The following is an 18,939-nucleotide window of genomic DNA, read 5'->3' as shown; positions in this document are numbered from 1 at the left end:
GACTATGTTTATTTAAATTGCATATTACATGTGGCTGATTTACAACTGTATGCATTTTTTTTTTCGTGATTCCATCTCGTCAGGTTTCTATAAACCTCTCATACAAAAAAATCTCCAAAATGCAAAACAAAATATTTGTTCTCGCTCTCCAATTAAAAAAGGGAGTTTATGAAAATAGTTCTACCGATGGATGCCATATGAAGTTCAATTGAACATTCACGTTAATATTGTTGATTAGCGTTTTTTCTGGCTTTCCAATCGAAAATTGGCCTGTCATTTGGTTTATTTTCAAGGTTCTCATTGCAAATTTATTCATGAAAATTGGGTTGTATGGCAGAGCAGTACATAACATTTTAACGTACTGCTCTGCCATCTAGTGGAAATAAAGGAACACTGCAGGGAATTTAATCACAAACACACTGGATTTTGGTTGATTGTGATTGGTTGTATTGAGGCCACGCCCTCAATTATTTGTTCACCAATCAGGAGAGCGCAGTTGTGCAGGAAGTAGGAAAGAATGAATGTATCAAGGTAAATGGACACAGACGTGAGGCAATTGTCCGATGGTATTTATTTGTGTACGCTAACGATTACATTTAGAAAATTGTGAAAATGTGATTATACTCATTTTAATAACCTGTGAAAGTATCTATAAATGTTTTATTTTTTATTTTTATTTTTTTTGTCGCCAGTTAAAATGCCCAAAGCGACACCAAACCCGAAACCGTGGTCTTCCTAATAAAGGTGAGCATGCACTAAAAAAAATATATTTTTCAAAAAATACTTTGCTCTCTCCAGCTCTCCCCAGTATCAACATTAAGTTAGAGTAGCATAGTTTTCATCAAAGACGAGGCCAACTTAGGCCCAAATATTATTGTAAGCCGCTAGAACATGATGCGATTTGAACATTAACACTCCGCTTAAATATCGGAAAACAAAAATCAAAACTGTACTTAAATAAGGATTCAATTCAAATGTATTGCAGATAAGTTAAATAAAAACTGTGCCTAAATAAATGTTTGAGGGGGGGAACAGTTCTCTAAAAGATTAAATGCAAATAATAGTAAAGTTAAAGAGAGCTGCAGTACACTTAACAAATGGACTGTGAATACAAAACAAGTTTAAATCACTAACATTGTGCAGTTTGAACATTTAATTCAGTGAGTATCAAATACCACTAGAGGGAGCCCGCGTAGCACCAGTGGTACTAGTGCCACACTCAAAATCATTTATTTCAACTAAAAGTTGCACGAAAAAGGACGAGACACATTTTGACAATTTATTAACATTAAAACATGTACAATTACAAGTTATACTTTTTTTTTTTTTTTTAACATACCAGGATGTTGATCTGAACTGGTTAATAAAAAATACATCAGTTCAAGTCAGATGGTCCATCAATTGTTTCAGTGGATCAAAAGTCTGAGTGAAACCCTGAGAAAAATGATGGCACAACAGTGTATAAACAATTAAGTCCGACAACGTTTTTTGATGAGTTCTATTATAACATGAAAAAGAAAAAAAATGCAGTGAGTTAAAACAATGAACTACTTAAGGGTACGATTCATTCTCTTTCCCAACCTATTTTGAGCCAAGGCAAAAACAAAATCTCACTATGTCACAAAAAGTATAAATACACTGAAGTAATGATGACGCGGTGGTAGTGGAAGAGCGTTTTAATTGTTCTGCCTGTCACTATTTGTCGCTGGTTTCGATAGATGAACAAAGAAACAATATATGTGGTAAATAAATCGTTTTGGGGCCAATTAAGTGAAATTGTTTAATTGGGAATCACTGTCCTTGGGTACAAAGATGCTGGTCAAAATGAATGACAGGGACAAAACCTGCAGGCTCAACATATAAAAGAGTCCATTGACATCTGTTGTCTTGTTTTGTGTTCTTCACTGACCTTGTAAGTGGGAGCTGAGCCTCTTTTTTTTATTTTTATTTTTAAAAAAATAGTCATCTCTGGGGCATCACAGTTTTTAAATAATTAAGCCTGAGTTTCAAAACCATGCAAGACTGCTGCTGGAAAATGTGCTACTTTTGTGTTTTAGTGCAAACAGGAAAGTGCAGTGACCAAAGCATAAAAAGCTACACTCATTACTATTCATTTTTTAAAACTATTAAAACAATCTCGTGTCAGTTTTCTTTCAGTTCTTGTTGGATCATTTTCAGTTGTGATGTTTTTGATCTGTGCATGGTAAACAAAACAGCAGGCTCAATCTATGTAAAATCAACCGAGAATTTTCCCTTCACCTCGCAGATTGTCTTCAAATTTTCTTTATTTGGACTTTGAAGTTGTTCTTGGTTGATTTTACATGGAATGACCCACCACTGCTTCCTCGCAACTCGGAAGTCCGAACGCAACCCGGCGATCATTCCCATTGCGGCTCGCGCTGAGGACGGCGAACGTGTCGGTCCGCCGGGCTCTACAGCAGCAGCGGCGTGTGCTCTCCGGCCGGCTCCATCCGTCTGGTGAGCTGCCGCGCTCGGGCCAGGAGGCGGTTGGGCAACGGTGGGAAGTGGTGGCTCGGGTCCAGCACATTGGTCTTGCGCCGTTCGCGCTCCTGCAGCCACATGAGGTACGGGCTGGGCGGGAAGAAGGGCCGCGTACGCTCCCGGTACAGCTGCAGGACGACGCCTGCGGCGCCCAGCACCACCCACACTGTAATCATGATGTAGTCTGGACAAGAGATCAAGATGGTTAAAACCGGCTGAGTTTTCCGTTGTCTGACATTTATGAGCTCACCGATGGTTTGGAACGGTATGTCAGTGAACGCGGCGCTGAAGTTGTTGTTGAGGAAGCGCTTGAGGATGTTGAGGGTGATGTAGGAAAGACTGGTGTAGATGTAGGTGTTCATCGCCAGGACGACGGCGTACGCGCCGATGACGCCGCACGTTGTGATGTTACCCTGGTGAGAGAACACGCGAACTTAAGTCGCTCAAAACGCTCGAATCCCACAGTGTTGACATCATCGCCGAGTCACCTCTCTGGGCCAACGCATGAAGAAGATTGGGACGATGATCATGATGCTGCAGAACGTCACCCAGAAAACGGCATTGGAGCGCCTGAACACATCAAGGTCACCTGGGGGACGACCAAACATTTTGATTCAAAAGGAAAACCCCGATATAGTCCCATTTTACAATATGTACAGGAGTTTTCAAACACCTGATGACGTTGCATCTTGGGATATGCAGTGGTGACTTGAGATATGAGTGTGCCGTTGTTCGTCCGTTTTTTGGCTTTGACTTGCGAGCAAAAATTTGAGGTACAAGCGCTTTATGGCAGCAGTGAAAACTCACAGTGAATAATTCTAAAAAATAGGCTTTTAGCTGTTTATTGCCACTCCCAGTTGAAGTTTACTGTCAAACTGAACATAGAAAAAAAAAATAGAATTGCACATTGTATAATTAAAACAACCACAAATTCCCCTTAAAGTTCACTGGCTTAATGCTGACGCACAACGACAAATGCCATAGACAGGCTATCAGATGGCATCTGTGTTGCATAGTTATGACCCTTTAGGCAACAGATATTTGAATACAAACTGTGGAGAAACACATTTACATATATATATATATATATCTTTTCCAAAGAATAACTATTATTACTGCGGCTTATGAGGAGTAACTTGTGACCGTCTCTTGCTGTATGTTTTTATAAAGTAAAATATTGTGAGTGCTGTTTGTCTTTCCACATTACATAATTTTTTGTTGTTTTTTTCTCGGGAGGCTGGAACGGATTAATGGCATTTCCTCTTATTTCAATGGGGAACGATTATTTGACTGTTTTGAGTTAGTAAGTAAGCGTGGTCTTGGAACAAATTCCGCTAGTATCTCATGGCATCACTGTATATATTTTTGTGCCTTACCGAGTGGTGTAAAAAGGACAGTGGAGGCGACGAGGAAGCCGAGCATCAGGCCGACCACCACGACGCACGCCATGATCGAGCCAAAGCGCCACCAGCTCATCACCAGGAGGACCCCGCCCACTACGCCGATCACCGCCGACACGGCGAGACGGACTTGGAAAACGTTCATAATACAATGAGAACAGTTTTGACATGGAAATAAGTTTAAAACTCACTGTCGTAATCCAGTCCTGTGGTCCTGGTGATGAGCACGAAGAAGAAGAAGGCGGAAAAGCTGAAGCCCATGCAAAACAACTCTGTAAAACCGAGAAAGGTGGACACGAAAGAAACATAAAGCCCGATATGAGATTCACAATATCCCAGAATAGACTTTTCGACAGAGTCACATTGAAGACAAGTGGATGGATAATCATGGGTTCAGTTTGGATAAAATTCTACATCACATGCAGAGGATCACATGAGAGACTAACAATATTACACAGCGTAAACTATGGCCAGTAAACACCAGCGTTAGGTCACTAAATGACTTCCTGCACGTGCGGGGAAGTCATTTATCAACTAGCAGTGACGGCGGTTGAAGTGGTTACCATGGAGATGCAACCCTGGCTTTGCTAACTTGTTGGATTCCGATATAAACCAGATGGAAAGCAAATTAAAAAGAAATTGACTTTTTTATGGCTTCAAGTTTTTTTTATCATTCAGTTTTTCAACTTTCCACGACCAAATATATATTTTGGAGTTCTGGGTGGACTATATGAATAGTGTAAGGGGCGCGTTCCAACAATATTTGCTGTGTCAGGATTATGACTGAATTCAACTTACCACCATATTCATAATACATCCATTTCAAATAGGCTGAAGACTTGTTGTTTCAGTATTTGTAGCTTGTGAAAAGGTCAAAACCTCTGTCCGTAGTTTGTGGGAAATGGATGTACAGTAAACCGCAGCTATTCACAGTGGACAGGCACGGAGCCCTGCTACGAATTGTGAAAAACCGCAAGAAGCCCTAATAATGTTTAGAATTGCCTATATTAAGTGTTTAAACCATAAATATACCACAAACTATGATCCGAAACCACTTAAATAACATTCTAAAATCAAGCAGTGTAAGTGCTCACCACATTTGAAGAATCGGTGCCCAAAGAAGCAGATAAACAGACCTGCCAAGCCGGTGATAGTGAAGAACACTTTTGTGGTTATCTTTCCTAAAAAAAAGACAGAAAAAAACGTACTCTTACAAAAATAAAACTTTAAAAACAAAAAAAAGTGGCGAAAAGGTTTTAACTCTCACCCAGCGTTTGACAGCCATCCAGCTTCGAGGTGAAGCTGCAGCCGTACGTGTGGACCGGCACGTAAGAAGCCGACGTGTTGAGGACGGGGTCTCGAACGATGACGGCGTAAATGACGCCCTGGCCGGGGATGGAACTGAACATCACCGTGCTCATTTCTGTCGAGGACAGCGTCCTAATCTGCAGCCAACAGAAAGAGGAGTTCAATACGTGCAAGTGAAATTACTTAGCTTGTTTGACCATCAGGTTTCGCACCAGTTTGCCGTTCTCTGTCATTCCTTCGACGTCAGCCACGGCCTGGACACCGCGGAAGAGGCTGCGCTCCGACAGGTCGTTCTCGGGCAGGAAGTACTGGTAGACGTCATACAGAAGCCGCCAGCGCGTGTCGGTCCCCGTGGACGTGTCGCAGGATGGAGGAGTGCTGCCCCTGTTGGACACGTAGGAGGAGATTTATTTTTTTTTTTTAGTGGGGATCTTAGAGTAGTAGTATAATGTCGCTGTTGGGCGGAATCATCGTATCTCCAAAATCCTTACTAAAAACCGGTGTTCGAGTAGCACATCATAAGTCCTCATAAGTTCCAATACTTTTGACATGTAGGCACTGGCTAAAGAGTGATAAAACTGACAAGCACGTGTCAACAACACAGCGGAACACCAATCTTTTAAAATGCATGTAATGTTAAGAGGGTCTCGTTTTTCCTGATTATTGCAACATTTAACCTCACATTATTGGTCCCAAGTCAATTTGTCGCGCATGCTTTCTGCCATTAAAACGGCATCAGTGTGTGACGGCCGAGGAGAGAATAATAGGTAGTATTCACAGTGCAACAGAACAATCCGGCATTGTGCTCCTTTTGCCCCCACAAGCAGTGCACAAGCTGACGGGAGGGTTTCATAAGAGAATCAGTCAACTGTGTCTACTTTGTGACAGTTGACAGAGATTCCTGAGAAGGTGGAGCAAGTACTACCGGCTGAATCAGTTTAGGCGGAGGAGGAGGAGGAGGAGGAGGAGGAAAGGGAGCGACCGAGCACGAGACCCTGATTGAAAAAAAAAAACAAAAAAACTGTATAACATGACGCACATGCGAGCTGTCAGCTGCTGAGCCTGCTGGACAGGAAAGTGTTAGGTTACCTCTCATATCCCAGGTTGGCTGGCGCAAACTGGATAGTGGTCTCGAAGAGGTTGTAGCGCAGGTAGATGTTGGGGTCCACGTTCAGATTAAACTCGATGTTACAACCGCCGGGCACAGGGTCTAAAGCGAGGAAGAGGGATGAGATGTCAGGATGACTTGCTGCAGGAAGGCAGGCACATGATCACCAAACACCCACCAGCCAACATTTGGAGCTTCCTCCTCTCAAGAAAACTGACTCACTTCAGTTTATGGTGAAAGATCTTCAGCCTTGATTTCACAGAAGCGCAAACAACAACATGCAACTTCCTCACATCTTATGCAACACAGGGCCCAAATCTGACATTTTATTCCTCCCTTTGTAGGGCTCCGACATGAACGTGAAAAAGAAAGTTGATGGCGTACCCGTGCTGGAGAAAGGGAGAATAACGCCCGTGCCTGTGACTGTGCTTCCGTCGGCGGAGAATAGGAACAAAGTGAAGGACGTTTGTCCCGGCAGGAGAGGTAACAGGATGCCTGTGTCCACAGCCGTCGAAGAGAGACCAAACACTGGTGTCTAAAAACAAAGAACACTGGAAATTAGTTGAGGACTATTAAAGTACATCCCAGCCAGAGGCAAAGGAACCTGTGCAAAAAGATTTTGTGGATGTGATGTTCCAATATCCCATTTTTGATACTGATGTGCAATTACATTGAGAAAAATTTTTAAATAAAAAAAAAAAAAAAGGTAAGTTAAATGAATGGTACAGAAGGCCAAAAATAGCAACACGATGTCAAAGGAGTATTAATTAATTCCATCAGAATCAGGATTTGTTTGCGTCTGTTCCGACAATCCTATCAGTTGATCCTTTCATGACAATCTCTGGTGAACTTGAATAACAAAAAACAAAATCCTAAAAGCACTCTCAGGATATCCACCCCCTCCCCCCCCCCCATTAGAACTTATTCGCTTAGTTCACTGGAAAACTTGAAATAAATTACGGTCATGCGTCGGCAGATATGGACACTTGTCATTAAAATTCCATTTGAAGGAAATGCATCTGTGATGGCTTGATCTTCTATAACTCAATCTAATTATGGTAATAATCATACTGAAGGGTTCCACAAACGACACGTACACGTTAAATGAATGCAGCATTCATTTCATATGATACAAGCAATTAACAGGAGGAAATGTTTACATTATATTTTGACATTTTGCCCATAAATGTAGCCATAAAAGTGCAGTTCTGCCACCATTATAGTGCACCAAAATCAAGAGTCTTAAATTATTGCGCTTACCGCAACGTTGTATATTTTCCAAGATAAAGTGCAGTGACTGCTACTGTATGTGACCAGCCTGGCAGCGCTGAGCTTGCCCACAGATGACAACTCTCACAATCCCATCTTTGTTTGTGCGGCACCGCAATGGCCAAAAAATGCCCATTCGATCTGGTTTCCACTAAATTTATTCAATGCGCCACAGAGGTGCTGAGTGGTTACAAGTCACAAGAAATAGCTTTGGAGTAAAAAATAGTCCCCCCAGTGATCTTTATTTATTTATTTACTAACTTGAACCGGAACTTAAATTGGTGTACAACTTAAAGGTAGCAGTTTAGCTTATTGGAGAGAGTCATCATTTATTTCATATTAATTAGGAATAAGAGTCATACAGAATGTGTTAATCCAGCTCGAGTTTAAGAAAAGTCCCCTGTGAAATTCCCCTTTTTGAGGGGCTTAGCTCCTCTCCTGTAAAACTCTGACCTTCATTTGCGTCAACACACATTTTCAGCCCCCGACAAATTCCCATTCATTTGTTTTCCTTTCCCCTTAAAAATAAACGATCTGGGACTGACACGGAGCGGTAGGGTTTCGCCCTGTCGGACCCTCCTCATGACCGCTGCACTCTTCATCATCTGGAAGGGGCTGTAAGAGTCATGCCCAGTCATCTTTGACACTACTTAAATAGCCATGGTCTTATCTGACATGCATTTCTACTACTGCTGCTCATGCAGACGGGATTGTTGGATTATTAGTATCATAACCTGCCAGTACCGAAATAGAGAAATGTGACAGGGTAAAGAAAGGACAACAGTGGAAGACATGCAGCGCGGTTCTTTCTTTCTTCTCTGCATGTGACCGTTTGTTACGAGAAGAAGACGCGCTTTGTTTGAGAAAAAGCACACGTTGTGCTCTCTCCCCGGGGCCGAGCTCCAGCCTTTCGGAACCCGAACGAGAATGTGCTAAAATTGCAGTATAAAAATTGGTTTCAGGTTTTCTCCTTATTACAGCGAGTCATAATCGCCAGACTTGCCATAACGGACATCAAGTTTGCTTCTTTGGAGATGGCGTCCCTGCCGGTTGCAGCCAAGTAGTGGACTCCGTTTTAAAATCATTCTTAATTAGTTATTACCTTGTTGCCGTGGGAAGTGGTCAGAGCCAGCCAGGCCTTTGCTGCATGCATGTACATCAAATTCTATTAATTATTCATTTCTATGCTCTTCATTTTGTAGCCTTTCTCTTGGCTCACTGCTTCCAGTATTTATTGATATAACCTTTATTTATCCAGGTAAGACAATTGAGAACAGATTCACAAGAGGTTAATAAGACTGCTGACACAGAGTGTGGGTGGTGGTATGCATGGTGAGCAGAGAGTGAAGAGAGATTTATTTTTATTTTTTTTCTCCAATCAGATTTCAGGTTCTGTGTTGCCATGTCAATCTAATCTGCCCAGGGCCTTCAAAATCAGTCACGCTAGCCGATGTAACTTAAACTATATTAGCAATTGGACTGTTTCTTTAATCAGATTTCAAAGCTGCCCCATGATAACATCAGAATTTTTCTGTCCTCTGATTGGTTGGTCAGAGCAAAGCTGTTCAATCAGCAAGACACTTCTGTAGCAATCTGCACGCATTAATACATTTAATAATCAGCATCTCTGCTGAGTATGATGTATTTTATTGGAATGTGTTATGTTTTTGTCACGTTATTAGATTCTGCTCAAAACCTCACCTCGAAACTGTTGCATGTTTGTATAGTATTGATGGGTTCTAGATAGTGGTAGTATCAAGAGGTGGATTAAGTCAGGTAAATGGATTGAACCAAACTTTAGTGTGCCATAGAAAGTGGACTCAGGTGGGACAAATATGCAAGATGCCGGTCATCGCCTTACGGTGCTGTAGGAGAGCGTGACGTTATGCCGCTGTGTGTGGAACTGCACCGTGGCGAACGCGACCTCTGTGGGAATCCCGGTGACCACAGCCTGCACTGTCTCATTTGCTGACACACTAATGTTCTGGAAGGCTCCCGGCAGGAAAACCACCCGGTCTGTCACAAGAGAGATGGTGCGATACATTCAAAACAAAAATAACATTGCCCACGGTATGCAGTGATCCAACTATGACCAGATTCAGAGGAACCAACATGAAAGCGTATGACCTGTAGCTGTGAAAAATGAGACTACAAAGTGTCAGCCAAGATGTGACGATGATGGGGGTGGTAAAATAAAGGCTGAAAACATCATGTGTCACTTCAGGCCAGACGACCCAAATGAGCAGATTTCTGCCAGCCGCTCGTTGGGTTGAGTCCATATCTTGCAATGACATGAAAAGAATCGAGTTCCTTTGGGGTTGAAGGAGGCAGAGATTGCAGGAGACACAGTAAAATACATTTTACATTCTGCTTCATTTTAAAAAAAGGATGAAGAAATGTGATGCATGGAAGATAAATTATTTGCACAAGTTACATGGCCCTTCCTTCCAGGTCAGACTCCAGCTCTGCTCTGCTCAGCTAGATTTTTTATTCCCCCCCCTCTTCTGATTAAAGTAGAAGCACGTGAATCGTGAGAGCTTGTGTGTGTGTGTGTGTGTGTGTGTGTGTGTGTGTGTGTGGGGGGGGGGGGGGGGGGGGGGGGGGCACCATTAACCTACATAAACACCTGTTTATATCACTGTAGCCAATTGCTACACATTTGTTTGCGTCAAAAACAACAACAACAGTACTTTCAAAAACAAGGACATGTCGAAGTGACTTCCAAACCTTTGAACTATAGTGTATATTTATAATTGTGTGTTTGCATGGAACCATTAAATTGTCTGGGTGACTCCCAATTTTTAAACTGTGTGTGTGTGTGTATACAATATATATTATATATATGAAGATAGATAGATGAGAATATTTGATTTATCTTTACTTGCCCTTTGATGTTAGTGCTCATTCCTTGTTTGCACTACTCCAAAAGAAATGTTCATGTATATTTGTTATGGTGAGTGTAGCCATTAAGAAAACCCCATTGGCTATCCATTGTAATAAGCTAAAGTTACATGCTGATACGTTTAACGAGGTGGCATGTTAGTGATTTAAATATGAGTTACACTTAGACCACAATATGTGTTAAATGGCGTACTAAAAGCAGACTAGTTACTGTACTGTTTACTTACTTTCCTCCTGAGCTTGAACTTCACATAATATTGAACGCAGCATCAACAGCCAGTAGAGCCACCGAAACATTATCTCCTTTAATCTGACTACAAAGCAAACACTTTTGACTAATGAACTCGTCAGTCATTTGTAACCTCTACCTCTCCTATGTTTTGCCCGTGAAAATCCCCGTGGGCCAATAAGCAACATGCTTTTCTGACACTGACACAACTTCTATGTTCTTCTGATTGCTCTCTCCTTCTTCGACAGCGCGGAGGGTCTGTGAACCCAACCGCCGCCGCCCCTCCCCTCTGCGCGAGATTTACGACGTCGCGCGATACTTCGGTCAGAAACGCCCACTACTTATCAGGCGGCTGAGCAAAACGAATAGATGGTGAAAACATGGATTAAATATTTTAATATTAAAGTAATTTACGCAATTTTTTCTGCGCTAGTTATAATTAATGTAAATGTTATTGACACGTGATTTAATAAAATAAACAGTACTGTATCGGCCTATGTGAGCTGTAGTTTAATGAATGCAACAAATTTTTTTTAATAATATAATTCATGCTTATTTTTAATTGTCCATGTCACGTAGCTTTTCAATCACATACCGTATAGTCTTTCTTGGTCATGTCACATACAAAATATGCCTCAAAATTCTGACAATTTGATTAATGCTATTTTAATTGACACTGAAAGTTACTGGTTATCAGTCTGGTTGTAGTGTGTAGTAGATGAATTACGTTGTTTTTTTATTTGTACATTTGTTTACCTTATTTAATCATGTAAGGGGTTCAGTTGGTCTTTTTAAGAAGTGAATTGCATGGTTTTAGACGTGCTCCATGTGTAAAGTGCCCTGAGACAACTTCTGTGGAAATTTGGATCAATATCAATCAAATTGAACATCTCAGAAAAATGCTAATGGTGCTTCACCCTTAATCAAGTTTTAAATTGGCTAGTCACATTTAGTTTTAAGTACAATGCCTGCATACTCAACAAATTTCTGATTGGTCAAAATTGTACCGCAAATGTTTCTATGGAATTACAACAATCTGAAGAGAAGCAGTGTTGTAGTTTTTTCAAATTCAGTATTCTTATTTTCTTTTATACATTCAACTGCAGTTTTGCACAATACTGTATTATAAACTTTCTGATTCTGAGTGAAAACTGCAAAAGAAAGAGTTTCCGTACATACTTGGGTTAAATTAATATTGCAAAGCTTACAAATTTTGACATTTTTCATTTACTTCACTATGATCAACTGTTACAGCAGATTCCTAGCATTCAATTCATTAACCATGTGCGACAAATAAAGCAGTGAAAAAATATAATCCATAAAAACAGAGTACTGTATTGGATAGTCATGTATTTATTCTAGCTCACATTTTCCTTGATCTCACTCACACTTTCAAGTTATTGCAAGTGCCGCAGGCTTTGCTCGCCACACTGTTAAACCTAAAACAAGTACCAAAAAAAAAAGGACAAAAGTGATTGTTCAAATGCAGTTCTTGAGGAGGGTCATACAGTAGATGCACTGCCAGTTAAGGGTGGGGTGGGTCCATGGAGGAAAACTGGTGCATCCACAACACATTGTAGTGCAAGCATGGATGGTCAGTCCAGTCTTTACTCTTAACTCTTTTGTAAACTAGGTTCAGTATTGGTCAATGGCGGCGAGAGCGACGTGCTCTCTGATGCATCCTCTCTCTTCAGGATCAGGAATGCTTCGCGACTGATTCCGAGCAGCTCTCTCAGTCCTTTGTTCTCCAGCTACAGCACAGAAACACAATGACTACAGTATGATTTCAGTTTCAGAAAGAAATGGTCATTCACTTTTACCTCGAGCCGTTTGATCCGCTCCTCATCTTCACATATCTGCCCCTCATCCACCTCTATCGCTTTCCTCATGACTGAGGCCATCTCGTTGATCTTGTCGACATGTGCTTGGAGTTCCTGTGAAGAAACATCAAAATGTGAATGCTGGGTTAATTTCATCTAAAGCAGTGATTTTCAAAGTGTGGTACAGGGGGTCCTTCTAGTGGTAGTCAAAAGAATCACTGCCTAAGTACAGTTCAGTTGTAACCTTTTCAATATATTTGCATTTAATCTTTAAGAACTGTTTGTTTTTAAACATCTATGTAGGTACATTTGTTGTTTGTTAGTGCTGTACATTTTAATTTAATCATTATTAAGTACAGTTTTTTTTTTTTTTATATTTAAGCACTGTGTTAATGTTCAAACTGTGCATCTTGTCTTAGGTGGTACGTGTTGAAAAAAGTTTAAGAACTACTGATCTACAAACACAAAATCAAGCCTCAAGACTTGACTGACCGTTGTGTGCTGCTCCTTCAGCTGGGTCACAATGGTGGGGTCGTCCCTCTTCCTGGCCATGAGCAGCCGAAACATCTGCTCCTTGTATTTGTTCATGATGAGCCCCAGGGCAGACTGGTGTTCCTCCAACGACGTCCGTAGCTCTGTACAAACAGTGACTATAGGATTAGTCAACTTATTACCATAATGGCTTGGTTTTTTTTCCCCTCACGAAAACCTTTGTTTTCCATCTGGAGAGCTCTAATTTGACGATTTTCCTGTTGGATGCCCAGGATCAGACTGGATCGAGGCCGATGACGTGCAACCTGGTTTAGTGTGTCAATCTCCACTTGATACTGGTAAAAATAAATTCAATCTATGACTCAACAGGGATGATAGACTTCTTAATGCAGTCATTATGTCCTCACCAAAACACCCTACCTGCTTCATGGCATCCACCCGCTTATTGAGAAATGTCGTCTGCTCGATTAACATCTCTGCTGCCTTGTCATGGTTGCGGAGCCTTTCGACCAATGATTTGGCATCGGTCAGGACTTTCTCCAAAGTACAATTCATGTCTGAGGAGATGCAGCACACCATTAGGAACAATGACCTTTTATTAGATTTCAAGTCATCTCCTATCTCCCGTCCAAACAGACCGTCTATGTAGCCTCAATTATCGATCAGTGCAGATCTTTAATAAAACTAGCAACATTTAAACAGCCTCTCAGATAACAAATGCCATTCGTTAGTTCACAGCATAATAATTTTAACTATTAAAACTGTTTTAGTTGCACTTGTCTGCATTCTTCATTTGCTAAAAAGAAGACAAACTATTAATGTTGCACTTTCCTAAAAAGAAGAGCTCAGTGGGTGAAACTTTGTGGGTGTTTTGTGCAATTGGGCCATTTAATTTCAATATTTACTTTTGTAAATATGTGTAGTGATTTTTAAAAGTATCATTACATATGTTTTCAACGTCTATTTTCAAAGCGTTATCGCTCATTGTTATTAACTTTAAAAGTGGGTACACAGGAGTACACCGTAGCGCTAACCTAAGAAGACCGTTGTATAAACAAAACAATCTACTATTAGACCAAGCAGAAGCCAACACTGTATAGTTAAAAGTTCGAGCTAGGTGAACAAACAAGATCGACATTACCTGGAGAGCTCAAAGAGCACGACATTGGACTTTTAGCTCGGCTACTACTTCCTGTTGATGTTTGGTAGCTAGCATTAGCTACAGCCATAGGCTAGTCCACATAAATGAGGCACAAAATGTGGCTCCTCGTCTTATTACAAGTGGTTACGTCCAAAATACAGTAGCAGGGCCGTGAAATTACTGACAGGATTTATAAACGACAATATACTAGCATACTGTATAATCGTCGAATCTTCTTCGGACTTAAATGGCAGCACGTAGATCTCGTAGAATCTCGCGTGGTTACAAACAAGACTCACAAAACGATAACTTGATGACAAACGTTTAATTACGGAAAATAATGTTAAAACATACAATTTTACTACACATGTAATTATTTAGTACAACCAAATGTATTATATGTAATTTCTTGTCACCATATGTGAACCACAGGGTGGCACCACAGACTGGAAGACGATTTGTTTTGCTCACCATTTAACGAAGAAGACATTAAAAAATGGCGGATAGGCTAACCCAGCTACAAGATGCTGTCAATTCGGTATGGTATGGTATGGCTGAGAATCAATGCATTATTTTGATACATAAGTCCATTTAGAACGTTGTAATAACCTGTGTATTTGTTTTTGTTTTTTCTAGCTTGCAGATCAGTTTTGTAACGCTATTGGGGTCCTTCAACAGTGTGCTCCGCCTGCCTCCTTCAGTAACATTCAAACGTCGATAAACAACGATCAGCCTGCAAACCAAACTGAAGGTCCTCTATTTATGGCTCCTAAAAGCTCTTCGTTACCTATACTAAGCTCTTTATTTAGAGGCATTGGGATAACAGTGAATAAGTAAAAAAAAAAAAAAAAAAAAAAAAAAAAAAAAAAACCTACAATGGTCAGTGCTTGTAGTGTACAACATCAGACTGACAGATTTCTTGATAGTTATCAGAGTGCACTGTGTACTTAAGTGCAAGTACAGATACTTGGGGGATAAAACCTAGAAAATAGAAGTATTGATTCAACTCATCTATTCAAGTCAAAAGTACAGACTGTGAAACATACATGCGTCCATTAATAAAAAGTGAGAGTAACTATTTATTCCTAATAAATAACCCGTTTTGATAACTTTGCAAAGTTGGCACAATGAAGAAAAAAAAAACTGAACACAACAGTTTCCCTCTATCAACTTCCATAGTGCTCGTAGTGAGGACCAAAAAAAATACATCACTGCACACAGCTTTGCTAATGTTGTGAACTAACTTTAAAAAATGCTAAATTAGCCCATGATAACTGAACAAAAATACACCTTATCTTTGTTTTTCTTCAAATTAGACATACTGTAAGAAGACCAGATGCTGGTGGTTTTTAGATTACACAACACATTTGCCACAACTCATTCTTGCTAAATGCTAACAGCATTTAAATAGTCTAATAAAAAGTCTTAAAATACGGCCATAGTTGGCAAATGTCTTTCTTCTCTAAATCTGTTGGCATTGTCATTATTGCTCTCTGATTCACGGTCCTTCATTTTGCTGTTTTTTTGCTTTGTCAGTCTCATAAGTCATATGCAGAGGTTGAAAGGAAAACAAAGTACACATCTGTTTTCAAATGGAGGGAGTAGTCAAGTCATAAGAAAAATTAATACTCAAAGTACAGATTCCTGAAAAACTGAGTACAGTAACAAAGTATGTGTAGTTTACTTCCCACCACTGACCGTGATAAATAATATAGCATACTGTAGTCTAGCTACTGAATTTTTGATGGTGGTTTGTTGTGGATTTTCCAAGTTAACTCTAATCAAACAATGAACTGTTGTCATATTCTACTTTTAGAATACGCTCAGCTGTTTGCTGCCCTGATTGCCAGGACAGCCAAAGATGTGGACGTGCTAATTGACTCTTTGCCGAGCGAGGAGTCCACGGCAGCTCTGCAGGTCGGTGGTCGTTTTACACACCATAGCAGGAGTTCTTCCTTTAGTTTACCCTGTGACATCAACCCCATCCATCCATCCATTTTCTGAGCCGCTTGTCCTACATCAACCCCATAAAAAGTTCAATTGAGCACAAAAGACAATTATTAGAGTCCCTTTGTTTAAGAAATAGCCCATTCATTCATTTTCTGTTGCTTGTACTTGTTCAGGTTCCAGGTAGCAGGAACATATTGAAGCTGGATAGTTGTGGGACTGGACTAGTTGCCAGTCAACCGCAGAGCACATATGGATAGACAACCATTCATACACACACTTATGAGCAATTAAGAGTCTTCAGTTAACCTAAGAAGCATCATTTTGGAATGTGGGAGGAAACAGGAGTACCGGAAGATAACCCACACGAGGACAGGGTAAACATGGAAGCTACACACAGAAATGTTCCAACAAAAATGTAAAATGTTAAGTTAGAAGCTTTTAGTCAGCAGAGGGAGCCATATGCAATGCTCTATTGTTTCTTCCACAGATAAAGTTGTTTTCTGTCATGAATTTAGACTTTTTCCATTTATGTACTACTTCCTGAAAACTTTATTTTTTATTTTTTATTTTTTTTTAAATCAGCCGGTATTGTTTATGGGGAACATTATTCCTCAAATGGACAACCTAAAATAGTTAGTGGCAAATGAGTGGAAAATTTCCCAAAAGTTTCCAGTAAAGTTTTACCAGAAGTTAAGATGAGGAATTTTGGAAATAATAAGCATAAATTATGTGTTGACATAAAACGACCATGCAAAATAATACAATTAAAAAGCGTGACATTGCAACATAATTTATGATGTATGCAGTACTTACTGAGTTTTTAAAATTTTATTGAATAATCAATTATTCTATTGAAAAAAAAAATGCAATATTAATCATTCACTGAACCACCCCATTCAAAGATTAACAGCAAATTCCCTTATGCTGTTCATAAGGGAAAAAGGCATATGCTGTGCCTTTTTGCTGAACGTTTTCAGGAAATGGGCTCGTCATAATCAACTGTACTTGCAGGCAATCAGGTTGTTTTCGTCAGGATTATGCTAAAATGTGTATTTTCCCACATATAGTAAATCCCTATGGGCCAACCATAAATTTTGTTAATCCCTGCTTTATTCCCATCAATTCCCATGGTAAATTTCCAACAAAGAAAATTCACAGACTTTTGCAGCCTTAGCAATGGATGTCATAAAAATGAAATAAATAAAATATAAACTTAAATCCCTGTCAGAACCCATCACATCATCTTTTAATTTGCTGTGTTATGTTCACTTGAATTTCTTGGTTTGGATTATAGTCAACATGCTTCAAAATGTTATTATTACAGATTGTTTTTATGCATGTCAGATGTTCAAAGACATCTGATCGTTTAATGCTTAACTATTGGAGTATTTGTTTTATTTACTTCCTGGAATTCTCATACATGAGCTCATGTTTTACTTTAGTCTTTTTGATGTGAGATCATGTATTTCCTCATATTTAGTTTGTCCATTTTGTGGCACACACACAAATATATCCCTGGGCACACAAACGGACTGGAAGATTGCGACACTATTGTGCTACTCCTCATTAGGCGGCCAGCCTGCGGCAGCTGGAGGAGGAGAACCACGAGGCCGCGGCCCGTCTGAAGGAGGTGGTCACCCGTGGCGACATGCTGCTGGAGAAGATCCAGAGCGCCCTGGCAGACATTGCCCAGTCTCAGCTCCGCACCCGCAATGGCGCGGCCAGCCAGCCTTCACCTGCTGAATCCTGACCTGCTCCGAACAGCCCTGTGTCATATCATTACTGATTTTTTTATTTATAACACTCAGCTGCCAGCCTCTGTCTGTCAGGTGAACAAAAGCCATATTTGAATCACTTTACACTTTTAGATAAACTCAAATGTTTACTTGGGGAAAACAGTATTGTCTGGCTGTAGTTCAGTTTTGTATGTTGGTTTTGTAAATATTTATGACCAGAGGGCTGATTTGTAAATAAGCTTAGTATAATTCTATGGTCTAATGGGTGTTTTTGTTAAATAAAGCTTGAATAAAAACATTTGTTTACAGACGAGTATTCCTGTAGTTTTGTAACATAGCAAGCAATGGCAAACAATATTTATTGTTGAAGTGTGTTTTCACAAGCAATGCTTTCCTCTCTGGGAAAAATAGGAAGTTAGTGGCTTTTTTAAAAGCATATTTCCCAACTTTTGAATGTTTCATAAGCAGTACATAAATAGCAGTGGGAACATGTCAAGCTGGAAAACAGACGAGTGATGCAGATCATGTTTGGGGCACCTCAAGTAACAACACATTGAAGTCAACTCCAAGGGCACAGAGTGCATTGGTCCAAAAATTAAAAATAGAAGCTGCGTCACAGCCCGGTGGGCAATGTTGATGTTCGATTTATTTTGAAAAAAGAAGTCTTTTGTTGAAAACCACACCCAGAATAAAAAGTGCCAGCAGGTCACACCCACATGCATGCTCACTGACATTATGCCTCTTTCATTAAAAAGCAATTAAGTTGCCCAAATATGGAGACTTTCACGAAGTTATTCATGGCAAACTGTCCCTAGCGACGTCACTTCAACACGTTTGCCATTTGAAATCCTGCTAAATCTCTAAATGACCTTTTATTGTCCTTAATTGAGTCATGGCTTGAAGGACATAAGTAGTTGTTGTTGTTTTTAATGTGTAGTTTAAAACGTGATTATAACAACATTAACAATAGTATGCAATTAGGATGGAGTAACAAAAATAAATTGCTTAAAAGTGGAAGCAGTGACTTTCATTATCGCAAACGTTTGCCAGTCTAATGAATCTGCGTCCAAGCGCCCCGAACGA

At 40.1% G+C, this 18,939-nt stretch overlaps 3 protein-coding genes and 1 long non-coding RNA gene across 8 annotated transcripts; 2 read left to right on the top strand and 2 right to left on the bottom strand.

Annotated features, from left to right (window-relative positions):
• The first annotated feature begins 588 nt into the window (after positions 1 to 588).
• On the top strand, positions 589 to 13,395 carry LOC133472133 (uncharacterized). 2 transcript variants are annotated; one of them, XR_009786610.1, is made up of 4 exons: positions 589 to 744; positions 5,414 to 5,605; positions 6,663 to 6,801; positions 12,957 to 13,395. It is a non-coding gene; the product is annotated as an uncharacterized LOC133472133 (long non-coding RNA). The 2 variants fall into 2 exon arrangements; XR_009786609.1 differs by lacking the exon at positions 5,414 to 5,605.
• Positions 1,266 to 10,990, bottom strand: tm7sf3 (transmembrane 7 superfamily member 3). Of its 2 annotated transcripts, none has more exons than XM_061762529.1 (12): positions 10,716 to 10,990; positions 9,449 to 9,603; positions 6,703 to 6,853; positions 6,300 to 6,420; positions 5,423 to 5,594; positions 5,170 to 5,347; positions 5,039 to 5,083; positions 4,094 to 4,174; positions 3,879 to 4,031; positions 2,991 to 3,091; positions 2,753 to 2,915; positions 1,266 to 2,686 (listed from the first exon to the last, which is right to left on the bottom strand). In XM_061762529.1, exons 1-12 carry the CDS (start codon positions 10,783 to 10,785, stop codon positions 2,433 to 2,435), a joined length of 1,644 nt encoding a protein of 547 aa, XP_061618513.1. In that variant the 5' UTR covers positions 10,786 to 10,990; the 3' UTR covers positions 1,266 to 2,432. The 2 variants fall into 2 exon arrangements, with proteins under 2 accessions (XP_061618513.1, XP_061618512.1); XM_061762528.1 differs by having other exon boundaries at positions 4,997 to 5,083; positions 10,716 to 10,989.
• Positions 12,051 to 14,457, bottom strand: fgfr1op2 (FGFR1 oncogene partner 2). Of its 2 annotated transcripts, none has more exons than XM_061762531.1 (6): positions 14,387 to 14,457; positions 13,450 to 13,586; positions 13,247 to 13,364; positions 13,030 to 13,172; positions 12,538 to 12,651; positions 12,051 to 12,468 (listed from the first exon to the last, which is right to left on the bottom strand). In XM_061762531.1, the coding sequence occupies exons 2-6, from the start codon at positions 13,582 to 13,584 to the stop codon at positions 12,331 to 12,333; spliced, it is 648 nt and encodes a 215-aa protein (XP_061618515.1). In that variant the 5' UTR covers positions 13,585 to 13,586; positions 14,387 to 14,457; the 3' UTR covers positions 12,051 to 12,330. The 2 variants fall into 2 exon arrangements, with proteins under 2 accessions (XP_061618515.1, XP_061618514.1); XM_061762530.1 differs by having other exon boundaries at positions 14,171 to 14,413.
• On the top strand, positions 14,422 to 18,164 carry med21 (mediator complex subunit 21). 2 transcript variants are annotated; one of them, XM_061762532.1, is made up of 4 exons: positions 14,422 to 14,708; positions 14,807 to 14,921; positions 15,987 to 16,087; positions 17,691 to 18,164. In XM_061762532.1, exons 1-4 carry the CDS (start codon positions 14,667 to 14,669, stop codon positions 17,868 to 17,870), a joined length of 438 nt encoding a protein of 145 aa, XP_061618516.1. In that variant the 5' UTR covers positions 14,422 to 14,666; the 3' UTR covers positions 17,871 to 18,164. The 2 variants fall into 2 exon arrangements, with proteins under 2 accessions (XP_061618516.1, XP_061618517.1); XM_061762533.1 differs by having other exon boundaries at positions 14,422 to 14,718.
• Positions 18,165 to 18,939: the final 775 nt, after the last annotated feature.

Source organism: Phyllopteryx taeniolatus, chromosome 22 (genome assembly GCF_024500385.1).
Source record: "Phyllopteryx taeniolatus isolate TA_2022b chromosome 22, UOR_Ptae_1.2, whole genome shotgun sequence".
Taxonomy (NCBI): domain Eukaryota; kingdom Metazoa; phylum Chordata; class Actinopteri; order Syngnathiformes; family Syngnathidae; genus Phyllopteryx; species Phyllopteryx taeniolatus.
The sequence above is the reverse complement of the archived record's forward strand: the minus strand, read 5'-3'. Positions and strand labels throughout refer to the sequence as shown.

Excerpts from the sequence above, each read along its gene's own strand:
- tm7sf3 (XM_061762528.1), bottom strand. The coding sequence starts at position 10,785 with ATGTTTCGGTGGCTCTACTGGCTGTTGATGCTGCGTTCAATATTATGT. Across the intron at positions 5,348-5,422 it reads TGACAGAGAACGGCAAACTG|ATTAGGACGCTGTCCTCGAC; the intron begins GTGCGAAACCTG and ends TGTTGGCTGCAG. Across the intron at positions 2,687-2,752 it reads CATACCGTTCCAAACCATCG|ACTACATCATGATTACAGTG; the intron begins GTGAGCTCATAA and ends TCTCTTGTCCAG.
- fgfr1op2 (XM_061762530.1), bottom strand. The coding sequence starts at position 14,258 with ATGGCTGTAGCTAATGCTAGCTACCAAACATCAACAGGAAGTAGTAGC. Across the intron at positions 13,173-13,246 it reads TCTCCAGATGGAAAACAAAG|AGCTACGGACGTCGTTGGAG; the intron begins GTTTTCGTGAGG and ends CTGTTTGTACAG. Across the intron at positions 12,469-12,537 it reads AGCGGATCAAACGGCTCGAG|CTGGAGAACAAAGGACTGAG; the intron begins GTAAAAGTGAAT and ends TCTGTGCTGTAG.
- med21 (XM_061762532.1), top strand. The coding sequence starts at position 14,667 with ATGGCGGATAGGCTAACCCAGCTACAAGATGCTGTCAATTCG. Across the intron at positions 14,922-15,986 it reads GCCTGCAAACCAAACTGAAG|AATACGCTCAGCTGTTTGCT; the intron begins GTCCTCTATTTA and ends TTCTACTTTTAG. Across the intron at positions 16,088-17,690 it reads AGTCCACGGCAGCTCTGCAG|GCGGCCAGCCTGCGGCAGCT; the intron begins GTCGGTGGTCGT and ends ACTCCTCATTAG.